This window comes from Leiobunum rupestre, chromosome 5 (assembly GCF_980474605.1).
Source record: "Leiobunum rupestre chromosome 5, qqLeiRupe1.1.hap1, whole genome shotgun sequence".
Lineage (NCBI taxonomy): Eukaryota > Metazoa > Arthropoda > Arachnida > Opiliones > Sclerosomatidae > Leiobunum > Leiobunum rupestre.
Window position 1 is genome coordinate 66,144,254 of NC_143388.1, and position 12,743 is coordinate 66,156,996.

The window sequence follows — 12,743 nt, forward strand, 5'->3', positions numbered from 1 at the left end:
AGACATGGCGGCGGTCACTAGCGCATCAGATAGCGGAAACGGTGATCGAAAGGGCAACCGTTGGGGATCATTTATTTGTTCCCAGTGGCCGTATAAATCATCCCAGGCGCGCGAAGACATTTCAAAGACCTGGTGTGTGATTTTATTGCATAAAGCTACAGATATATCGAGTTCAGACGTGAACCCCGTAGTAACGAAAAGCTCGGATGAAAGTGAATACTGAGACGGATCAAATTTAGACATTTTAGTAGGCGCTGGAACGTTATCTACACAGCTTCGTTTAGACATGATGCTCGAGAAACGGGTTGTAGTGTACTGCCGATGGATGACGGGGGTGAATGCCTTAGATATAGATAATAATTTGATGACGTAATCAGGATGACGTAATGGGTTGACTCAATGACTCACGCGATTAGTTAAATTATGCGGTGTTATGTGTATAGCGACGGCCATATTGGTAAACCAAAGAGATAGAAATTCTACAAGTCCCATTAAAAGTAAAATCAACGCGATTAGTAATGCGTTTTTAGGATTGTTAGCGATAAGCCGACTAACGGGAGAGGTGGGGATAGAACCTTCCATAATGGAAGTTATCTTTAAACTAAATTTATCAATAAACCAAAAAAAAACGGTTTTAAACTTTATATATTTTATAAAAAAGCAAATGGCATACAAAGTATTAAAATAAACAAATGACTAAAATATACAAAAATTAATTGTGACAAATAACTAATATATAGAAAGGACTTATTTACAAATGAAAAATACAAACGAGAAATGAAAAAAAAATATATACAATAATTAGAGGCTGTCGATGAGTAGTTGTTGGAGCATGTCGTGGAACAGCCCCTCTGTGTCGTATACAGCTTGGGACTGCTCCTCGCTGTCGGCGTACGCGAGACACGCTCCAACCTGCCACCGACACAACTCGCTTATCTCGAGAGAAAGTCTAAAAAAAGGTGTGGAGGGTTGTATGACGTAAATTTAAATCGTATGAAATAACTTAAAATTACCTTTGAGCGAATGCCACGACTTTGAGACTGGGTTGGTGGTCTGCTCCCATGAGGTTCCTTTTTAAAAAAAAAGACTGAGCAACACGGCGTTTTTTGTAAAAAAATATATGCGTACGTTATAAGCGAGTCGCTAGGCGGGAATAACCGGAGCCTAGGGTCAATTTGGTCTAAGTCGACCGGCTCTACGGGGATTACCTCCGGATATGGGGTGTCTAATAATAGAATTATATAAAAAAAAGAGACAAGGTATAAGATAAAGCATTTTATTGTTATAACACTCGGTTACGAAAAATTAGGTCTAATAAAACCCGCAGGGTTTGGAGGTCGCTGTCGAGCTGAATCGCCGACATCGCCAATGACGGGGAGGTCGTCACAGTCAGGAACGCCCTGGCCTCAAAGAGGGCCGAAACGTCTCTGATGAGACTACACAAATATATAATTTAAAATACGGAATATATTTTTATCAATATTTAGGTATAAATTCAAGCTTACCCATCCCCGTCAATGACGAAACCAGGTCCGGCGGTAGGGATTACGTCGGCGGGTGGCTGGAATTGTTGGTCCGGATAACATCCTTCACCTTCCGAAGAAGAGCGACTCCAGCTACCCACTTCAGCAGCAGCCTCCAAACCCCGCGGGTTGAGCAGGTATTCACCCTCTTGTATTAAGGCAAAGCTGAAAATATATATATTATTATTAAAAACCCCAGCCAAAATCGAAAAAGGGTTTATTTGGGGGAAATATCAAAATAACATTTAGAGATCACCGAGCTAAAAAACTCACATGTCGACGTCCTCATCCGAGAATAGTGGCGATGGACTTCTGGATGTCATGATAGCAGAGTTGTTATGTCTTAGGGATCCAGTTCCAGGGTTTTTATACCAAAAGGACCCCCATACCCACTTTGAGGGGGCACCCACCATACGTAGGGGCCATTTGGGATGTAAAAACAAAAATCTATGAGAATCCCTCGTATTTTAAACTGAAATAGTTAAAAGGATCTATTCCACATAGTTTATGGGGCTCTATAAAAGTCTACGCGCAACAACATTCATTTATAACCATTTTTCGACAAAACGTTTGTCCCCAAAAAATATCTAACACTTTGAAACGTCTTTTTTAAAAAGTTTTTGAGTATATAACTCTTTCACCATGACCATCCTTCGACGCTTAAAAACAGCTGTGAAAACAATCGCTTTTTATAAACATCTCGGTGCGCAAAAAAAGCACACCATTTTAACAATACCCGGATTGACGCGTCATGTTAAATTCAGGAGTCGCGCGTGGATCAAAGACAAACTTAATTTGCATCGTAAAAAAGGTTAGGGTTGACACACAAACAAAAAGAGCCCTAAACCATTTTCCCTTCAAAGAAAAAGACCGTAGGGGCCTACATTGTTCAATTAAGACTCAAGCGGCGTGGGCCCAAAGGATTCCACCCTAAGGGTTTGGTGTCTAATAAAACAGCGCCTCGTAAAAAAAATTGGGCCGCTCGGAGAACAAGAAGGGCACCGTCAAAAAGTTTTTTTTCGTATATTCATCCAGCTTTGTCAAAATAGTCAAAAGAGTTTTCGGCGGCTCTTTTGAAAAACAACATTTGTCAGCGATAAAAGGATGAACCACCACCATATTTATGGGGGGGATGGGGCTATCATTAAAGTAGCCATTGATCACTATCCATCCTTAAATTTATAGGCTTAAAAAACATTGGGCCCCTCTTTTAGAAAACAATCGAGTTTTATATAATAGAGTTTCGAATTAACGACGTGATATTATTTTTATACTGTGTTTTTCGTATATTCATCCAGCTTTGACAAAATAGTCAAAAGATTTTTCGGCGGCTCTTTTGAAAAACAACTTTGGTCCGCGATAAAAGGATGAACAGCCACCATATTTTTGGGGCTATCATTAAAGTAGCCATTGATCACTATCCATCCTTAAATTTATAGGCTTAAAAAACAGTGGGCCCATCTTTTAGAAAACAATCGAGTTTTATCCATCCTTAAATTTATAGGCTTAAAAAACAGTGGGGCCCATCTTTTAGAAAACAATCGAGTTTTATATAGAGTTTCGAATTAACGACGTGATATTATTTTTATACAGCCCCAAAAGATACGTATAAATAGAGCCCGATCGGTCAAAGAAACTTCACTAATCAGCGGAATTCTCAAGTTGGAAGTCGTTTTCTTAGCGCCTAGAAAAAATGGATAGCGAAAGCTTATGTTGGTTTCTAGACGATTTGGAGGTAAATAGACCCTGGTCCGTACCCCAACTACTGCAATTTTATTACGGAATATGTTTATTTTTAAATTTAGAGCCGGGGTTTGCACCAAATAAGTTACCCGCAATCTTTAGCCGTCTAAGTTTTAAATTCATTTTGACGGTTATTGAAATTTTTGAAACTGTTCAAACTATCCCCCACGTTCCAGAAGCGTGCCAAACGGTAGCCGAACTCCGATTATTTAATCAAGCATTACCGCCTCGGTTAGGCGAAATTATTGAAGCGAGATATAATAAGCGGGAAAAAGAATTACTCGAACTCGAGTGGGATGCTATGTTGGGTGCCGAATATGACGAACCTGTGTTGGACTACCTGAAGAGTAAGTTTTTTTTCTCTCGTACCGCGTATCAAAAATATATAAGAAATTAAAAAAATATATATTTGTTTTTTATAGACACCCCTGAAATTGTCACGGTCGATGATGCTGGAGACCCCGAACCACATGAATCCGTCGAAATGGTGGACGAATATTTCAACGAACTACTTAACCAAAGCGGTCACGGGGAGGAGGAGGGAGATTTCCCAATTGTGGGGTATATTGAATTTGAGCACCCTAATTGCGTAATTTTGGGTCAGAATGAAAAACAGTTCCCGAACTTCAATATGACGGGAATTGAATTGGAATCTGAAATATCTGATAATATAGCGGAAGGGCTTGCCAGGGTCACTGAAAGGGTTTTACGCGATGTAAACCCCGCTGACATGGTACAACAAGTAATCCGTAGCTCGGCGCTGGGTGCGGCGCATCCCGATATTACCATTTCATTTAGGAGACGTGACCAAATTGATATTGAGGCCCTTCTCGACGAGGTATCCGAATCTATATATTCAGATGAGGAAGAAGCGTTTTTCCTGGCACCCGTTAATTTAACTTTTTCCATTGTCCGGCTACCCCAAGGCGGTGGCTACGCAAAACGGAAACGACTAGAGACCTTTGCCCTGTTGTCTAGAAATAGGCGATCAATTGTCCGTATTGCGAACAGCGACTCAATATGTCTCGCTAGAGCTCTTTGCGTCGGTGTGGCGCTGGGTAAATACCAGAACGAGCCCGAAAACAAAAGACTAAAAACGGTCTATGAAACTTTGTCGCATACCAAAGAAAACAATCTGGCTCAGCGAGCTGAGGCGCTCCTCCTATGCTCCAAATCGGGTGTCCGACCTAATAAAGAATGCGCGTCGCCCGAGTCGATTAGAAAATTTAGAACGTATCTGAAAGAATACGATATTTTAATATATCAAATTAAAAACAGCTGGCCGACCTTGGTGTACGATTCTAGAGTACGGGCAGGTATGGACAAAAAACGTATTGTACTTTTAAACGAGGGTGACCATTTCAATCTAGTTAAAAATCTGGCACCCTTATTCGGGAAAGCAAAACTTTGTTCAAAGTGTCTCGAGGGGTACAGACGAGATAGCACCCACGCGCGTTCAGACTATTGTTTCGCGTGTTGCAGGGCCATAAAATGTACCGGATATATAATAAAATGTACCGACTGTTTACGTAATTTTACGGGTGTCGATTGCTACGCGCATCATAAAATAAAATTAACCGGCGATAAATTATCATTGTGCCAAAATTTATTTCATTGCTCGGAATGTTCGATTCTCATCGATTTGACTAAACGCGACGGCCAGCGGCATGCTTGTACCGAACAGTATTGTACAGTTTGTAGTAAGTTTTCCCCCTCGGGACATCAATGTTACATCCAAGTAATCAAAGACCCGCGACGCCCCCCAGCCCGTTTCGATTCCAATGGTCAGCCTACGCAAATGTGGATATTTTACGATTTTGAAACTATCCAAACCAAACGGCACCCCGATAAGAAAAACTGTTATATTCATCAACCCATTTTATGCGTGTCGGAAACTTATTGTTGCGCGTGCGTGGATACCCCCGACGTAGCATGTAAATTTGCGGCGTTCGCCAACGACAATTTCTGGGTTCAAATTCCGCGCGAAAGTTTTTCGAATATTTAAGAACACTAGCTCGGATAAGAAGAGTGACCGCGCTTGGACATAATGCGAGTAATTATGATACGCAACTCCTATTACAAGTTATATTAGAGAGTGCAGACTCGTTTGAGCCCGATCCGATAATAAATGGAACTCGCATCTTGCAACTGAAACTACACAATCGGATTCGTATAATTATATACCAATTCCTCTGTCGAAATTCGCGGATACGTTCGAGCTGGGCCGCGAATATACGAAAGATTTTTTCCCCCATTTTCTATTCAACGTAGTTGATAATAATTTTGACATTTACAAACCCGAACAAACAAACTACGTCTCGGAGAACTCGCTGCCCCCTTTGGAAGCTTACGGTGCCCAATATTTCACGGCGGAAGACCGCGAAAGTTTTAACAAATGGTACGCTCTCGAAACCGAAAAGAGTTCGGGGTTTAATTACCTCGAAACGTTAAAACTCTATTGTTCTACAGATACCCACATATTAGCTAAAGGCTGTTTAAAGTTTATGAAACTATTTCAAGACTTGTGCGAAGTTAATCCGTTTAGCGTGGGTGTAACTATCCCGTCAGTGTGTAGTTACCTGCTAAGGAAAAACATTTTGGAGCCAGAAACGATTGGCATAATACCGGCTAATTTGTATCGGTTATCAGAGCCTCAATCCACCGAGGCATTAGAATGGCTGGCTTGGGAAGCGCATGTCCGGAATGTTACCATCGTATCAATGCTGAATGGGCGAGAACCGCGTGCTGGAAAAATTAAAATTGATGGTCTAATCGGTGAGAAAAACGCTCTACAATATCAGGGCTGTTGGTAAGTATTATTTTAAAAAGTTCGAAGAGACAAAATATAAACAGGTTTTTTTTCATTAAAGGTATCATGGTTGTAGGACTTGCTTCGGGGACTCTGTAAATAGGAACCAGCCCTTATACGCTAACGCGAGCGATAACCTTAATACACGATTTTCCAACACGATGCGGACAACCAATAAACTTAAAGAAATGGGTTATACCGTCATTCAACAATGGGGGTGCGATTGGATTTTGGAAAAACAACAAAATCCTGCCATAAATGAATTTTTAAAAAATTCTAATTTTTCGGAAACTTTAACTGAACGTTTAGATCCCCGAGCCGCTTTTTTCGGGGGCAGAGTATCAGCCTTACGAACGTACTGTAACGTTGAAGGGACCAACGATAAAATTTTCTACGTGGACATTTGCAGCTTGTACCCTTTTATAAACCAACGGTATTATATAGAAAAATATATATATGACGAAAACAAATATTTAAGTGTGTTTTCCCTTTTATAGCGGCAAAGTCCCCGTTGGTCATCCGACAATTCTGCTCGGTACCGATATTCCAGCCATTGACGATTTTGAGGGATTATTGTTATGTAACGTGCTCCCGCCAACCAATTTATTCCATCCTATCCTTCCATATCGGACCGTTAACAAGAAGTTAACGTTTACCCTATGCCGGATGTGCGCCGATTTACGGTACCAGGGTGACTGCGAGCATTCTGACGACGAAAGAATGCTTAAAGGCGTTTGGGTAATCGACGAATTAAGATGGGCGGTAAATCGCGGATACAAAATTACAAAAAAAATCGAGGCCTGGTCGTACAGTGTGACGCAGTACGATCCTGCAACGGACAGCGGCGGGATTTTTCGAGACTACGTTGACTGTTTCCTAAAAACCAAGGTGGAGGCGAGCGGATGGCCGTCAAAATGTCAGACCCCCGAAGCCAGGGCCGAGTACATTGCGGCTTTCGAGCGTCATGAAGGGGTCAAATTGGACCCCACCAAAGTATCGAAAAACGAAGGACTTCGAGCCATCTCGAAACTAAAGCTGAATTCCATGTGGGGGTCTGTATGGATTTTATTACCCCCTGGGCTTATAAATCATATTAGGTAGCGTGATAGATATTAAAACGAGATTTTTTTTGTTTCCAGAAAACTCGGTCAGCGATCCATTGTGACCAAAACTGAAATCGTTCGCGAACCCAAAGTGTTCTTTGAACTGCTATCAAATCCGGAAATCAACGTAAAATCGGTTTTGACAGTCAACGATACGACTCTTCTAGTGAAATCAGCCCCCATCAAGGAAGCGGAAATCCCTCTAAAACATACAAATTGCGTAATTGCCGCTTATACAACCTGTCAAGCGAGATTAGTCTTATTAAAATATCTAGAACTAGTCGGAGAGAACGCGTTATATTTGGACACTGACGCCCTCCAGTACGTCTCGAAACACCCCCTTATAACTACGGGCCATTATTTGGGCGATATGGTCAGCGAGTTATCTGTTTATGGAAAAAATTCGTTTATTTACGATGCCGCGTATGGCGGGCCAAAAAATTACTCGTTTTGGGTGAAAAATCCGGATACGGGCGAAAAATACAACGTTACTAAAGTGAAAGGATTTCGAATTAATGTCGGTAATCAGCATATCATTAACGGCGAAAATTTAAAAACTATGCTAGGAGTGACTGACGAAGAAACTGAAATACCGGCGGCGTTTGCCGTGCCTCTGCCCAAACAAATACGTCAACTTCCGGATCATACGCTCGTTAGCGTCGACTTGGAAAAAGCGTATGGACCCGTAATGGACAAAGTTCGGGTTTTATCAAACTACCGAACAGTTCCATTCGGATATAAAATACGCGCTTAAAAAAACCTTTTTCCTCCTTCGCTCTTATGGGGCGAACCGCCTCGCACGTCTCCGCGCTCGAGAGGCGCCGTCTCCGCGTTCGAGAGAGAGAGAGGTCGCGCGCGTTCTCTCTCGATCAGCTATCCGGTCGCGCGCGCGCGCGTCTGGGTCACGCGGGTGGGTGTGTCTCTAGCGCGCCGGCCGCTATCCACGTGGGACGGGGGTGTGTCGCGGGAAAAAAAAACTTTTAAATATTATATATATATAAAACAAATGTCAATTTTATTTCATTCTGGTTTCAGCTACGCGGTGATAATGTACCCTTTTTATCACAGTTGTAACATCATACTTTGTGGGCCTAGCCGAAGTGGTAAGACATATTTCGTAGAAAAACTAATTAAACATTTAAAACAAATGTTTGAACCTCAAATTGAAGAAATCCACTGGTTTTACTTAAAAAATATAACGTTATATTTCATAAGGGTTAACCAGATCCTGACTTATTTGACGGCTCGAAACGTATACTGGCCGTTTTAGACGATTTAATGGGTGCGGGCCAAAAGGGAGAAGTTGCCCAATTGTTCACCAAAGTTTCGCATCATCGTAATGTTAGCTTTATCTACATAAGTCAAAATTTATTTCATCAGGGTCGCGGGTGTCGCGAAATTTCCCTCAATGCGCACTAAATACTTTTAACGAAAAATGTACGGGACAAAACACAGATTAATTGCTTAGCGCGCCAAATGGCCCCTGATAACTCCAACTTTGTTATCGAAGCGATTTCTGACGCGACTAAGGAACCAAACTCTTACGTATTGATCGACCTTCAGAAAGATTGCCCCGACTCACATCGGATCAGAACTAATATTTTCCCCGGCGATCAAATAATACTTTTCCGAGGGTGGTTAGTTACCACACACCCCACCCAGCGAGTCAAATTCATTCGATGTACAATGTCTCGACGAGTCAGGTCGCAAAAACAACTGCTAGAATCGATCGGCAAATTAAAGGGCGTTAAGAGACGTAATATTTTAATTAACGCCAATAAAGAGTTGATCGAAGCGATATCCGATTGCGTGTATAATAAGCTTATAGGGAATATACTTCTAACCACGAGGCAAAAACTACGATTAAAAATACACCGTAAAACGTTACGCAAAATTGCCCAGAAAAAATTGGGCTGGCAAACTAAAAAACGAATATTATTAAATCAAAAAGGTGCCGGATTTTTCACGTTTTTTCTGCCTATTGTGTCGTCGCTCGTGGGAGCCCTGATAAAGATGTTGAAGGTTTTACGTTGTAATAATGGGAGAGCAACTGTTTATAGTATTGCCTAGCCGACTGAATAAACTAGGCCTAACTAAACCTAACTTGGAACCGTTAAGGAAAAATAACGATGACTTCGAAAATAAATATTTCACTTTTATATTAAGAGATTTCAAAACGTCCGCGCGTGGACAACTTCAAATATACAACTGATAAATTTTCACGCTCGATAACATCAAAAATCTTCACGCGCGAGACTATATTTTTTTTCTTACCTTATATTTAGCAATATTTTTATTATAGACATTTACATATATTAATTTTTCTACACACTCCCCAGCCTTGAACAACGTTCAAACAAGTTTTAAAACTTAACATTATATTCCTAAATTTTAGTTGACATTTTCGTTATACTCTAAAGGGTACAATAATTTAACCGGACGTAATAAATTAATACCGCTTGGCATTCTAATTGAACAAAATCTAACGATCTCATCTTTACCCTTAAAAGTCTGTTCAATTCGTCCCATTTTCCACATCAGGCGTGGTAATTTATTCTCTTCAATCAAAACAATGTCACCAACTGAAAGTTCACGGCTGGGTTTTCTTTGGATTCTATGGAACGCTGATCGAAGTTCCAACATATATTCATTCCTCCAACGCGTCCAAAACGCTTCCATGAGGTTTTGCCGGTATTTAAGGCGCCTTGTAAGATCGGGCCGCTGAATGAGTTGAATGGGTGATTCCTTAAATACTTGCGATGGTAGTCCAGTTAATCTGTTACCCACCAGAAAATGGGCGGGCGTGAGGGGCGCTGGCTCGTTTGCGTCTTGCGACACAAAAGTTAGTGGACGAGAGTTGACTGTAGCCTCAACTTCGATTACCGTTGTCTCGAGTTCTTCATACGTGAGGTGGGCTTGACCCAGTGTCTTCCTCAGGGCAGTTTTAACACTACGAATCATTCTCTCAAAAAATCCACCCCACCACGCCGCACGTTCTACGTTGTATCGCCACTCGACCTTGTGTTTACTGAAAAATTCTAAAACCTCGATTCCTCTCAAATTCTTCCAGAGCAAATCCAAATCCGCCTCGGCTCTCTTAAAGGTTTTAGCATTGTCGCTAATTACTATCCGCACCATCCCTCGACGTGACACAAATCTTCGGAAACTCAACAAGAACGTTTCAGCCGATAAATCACTAACAATTTCCAAATGGACAGCACGTGTAACAGCGCAGGTATACAGAGCTATGTAACACTTGGTTCCTTGTTTCGTCAAAAGTGGTCCACCAAAATCAACTCCGCAAACTTGGAAAGGTGGCGCTTCCGTTGTTCTTATCGTAGGTAGCGGTGCCACAGTTGTTTCACATGGTTTAACTCTATATCTTTTACAACGGCCACAATCGTAGATTACTTTCTTTACGAGTTGTCGACCTTTCAGAATCCAGTAAGTTTCTCTGATTTCGACCAAAGTTTCGTTTACTCCAGCGTGATGCAATCTGACGTGGTGATATTGCACCAAAAGTTTCGACAGGTAACTCTTAGAATCCAAAATCCACGGATGTTTTTGACGATATGAAAAGTTTTCTCCAAGCAAGCGCCCACCAACGCAAAGAAGTCCATCTTCATCGAGAAACGGAGTCAACGACAGAATGTTCGATCCGTTAGGTAGATCTTTCCGTTCCCGTAGTTTTTCAAATTCAATTGGGAAGCTTTCCTTTTGATCTTGCAACAAACATAATTTCTCCGCCATTATCATCTCTTCAGCGTCAAAGGGTCCTGCCTTCTTGATTTCTCTCTTCTTGTTCTTAAAGAGTCTTAAAATCCAAGCGAGTACTCTCACGACTCGTAGAAAAGAGCTAAATCTATCTAAATCGAATAGCCGCTTTGAGACTGGTTCAACATTATTGACTAACGTCGCATTTTTTATTTCCGTCTTCAATTCGTTTTCCGCAACCTTCAAATCAGATTTTTCCATAATGCCAATGGAGTCTTCTAAATTTCCTTCGACTAAGAAAATCGGACCATGCCACCACAAGTAACTCAACGATAATTTTTCGATAGACATTCCACGAGTGGGCAGGTCGGCTGGATTTTCTCGAACTGGGCAGTGGCGGACGTTCTCGGGACTAATTAGGCGTCGTATTTCTCTAACTCTGTTTCCAACAAATTGTTTACAGTCAGAGGGCTTTCGGCGTATCCAATATAGAGCGATGATCGAATCAGTCCATAAGTGAACTGATATGGGTTTGATTGAAGATTTCTCCACTACTCTATTCACTAACCTTGCGCCTATTAGAGCACTCATTAGTTCGAGTCTAGGAATGGTTTCTTTCTTGAGTGGAGAAACTCGTGTTTTAGAAGTTATCAGGCTCGTCTGATATTTCCCGTCTTTAGTTGGGAACCTCCAATACGCAACCGCGGCGAAAGCTCGTTCGCTCGCGTCAACAAAACAGTGGATCTCGGCGTTTTCGTATCCCAAATCTGCGATTCCACTAAAGAGATATCTTGGTATTTTAATCATGTTCAAGTGCGTTAGTTCTTCGCACCAATCGTCAAATCTTCTCGATATATCCAACGGGAGTTCGTCATCCCAATCCAGTTTAAATTTTTCGCTCCAGAGTTCTTGAAAAATCATTTTAGCTCGAATGGTGAAAGGGCTGAGGAATCCGATAGGGTCGAAAATTCGGGCAACTGACTTTAGAACCCAACGCTTCGTATTGGTTCGTTGCAAAACAAATTCATTTAAACGAATTTCGTCGAAGATCAGTACGTCAGTGTTTTCTTCCCAAGACAGCCCCAAAACCTTTTGCACTGAGGGTTGAGGGAGGGTGGTCAACTCGTTTACCCCGGCAGCGCATTCTCCTAGCATCTCACGTAGCTCTCCGGAATTCGTTCTCCATTTTCGCATATTCATTCCAGCGTCCTTTAGCACGATTATGGCGTCCGATATCAATTTGTGGGCCTTTGATACTGATTCTTCACCAGATATGAAATCATCCACGTATAATTTTTCGTTTAATTCCTGGCAAACTTCAGGATATCGCTCTTCATATTTACGTAGATGATTCTTAATCGTAGCGTTCAGTAAGAAGGGGCTGGAATTCACTCCAAACGGCAACCGAGCGAAACGATACGTTACTAATTCTTTGTTTTCATCGTCGGCAGTACTTTGCACCCACAAAAATCTCAAGGCATCTCTATCAACTTCACGGATACTTATTTGGTGAAAAGCCTTCTCGATATCGCCAGTGAAAGCTATCGGTTTCTCTCTAAACCTAATCAAAACATCCAATAACTCTGGTAGAAGAGAAGGTCCAGTTTCCAGGCATTCATTTAGAGATAGTTCATTCTTGCCGTGTGAAGAAGCGTCGTAAACTATCCTCAATTTGGTAGTTGTACTATCCTCTCTCATAACTGCTCTGTGTGGGATATAGTAAACCGGAGTATCCGCTCTTGGAAATTCAGCACATGACGCTTCCTCAATAATTCCAGTATCTCGCTGCTCAAGTACCACTTGGTGGTAACGCTCAAAATCCGTGGGATTTCTTCTCAAATTGCACATTAG

General features: G+C 41.6%; 1 protein-coding gene across 1 annotated transcript; it reads right to left on the minus strand.

Annotated features, from left to right (window-relative positions):
• Positions 1 to 9,569: 9,569 nt before the first annotated feature.
• LOC149945632 (uncharacterized) lies at positions 9,570 to 12,740 on the minus strand. The gene has a single exon (XM_090176641.1). It carries the CDS (start codon positions 12,738 to 12,740, stop codon positions 9,570 to 9,572), a length of 3,171 nt encoding a protein of 1,056 aa, XP_090032767.1.
• Between the last annotated feature and the right edge of the window lie 3 nt (positions 12,741 to 12,743).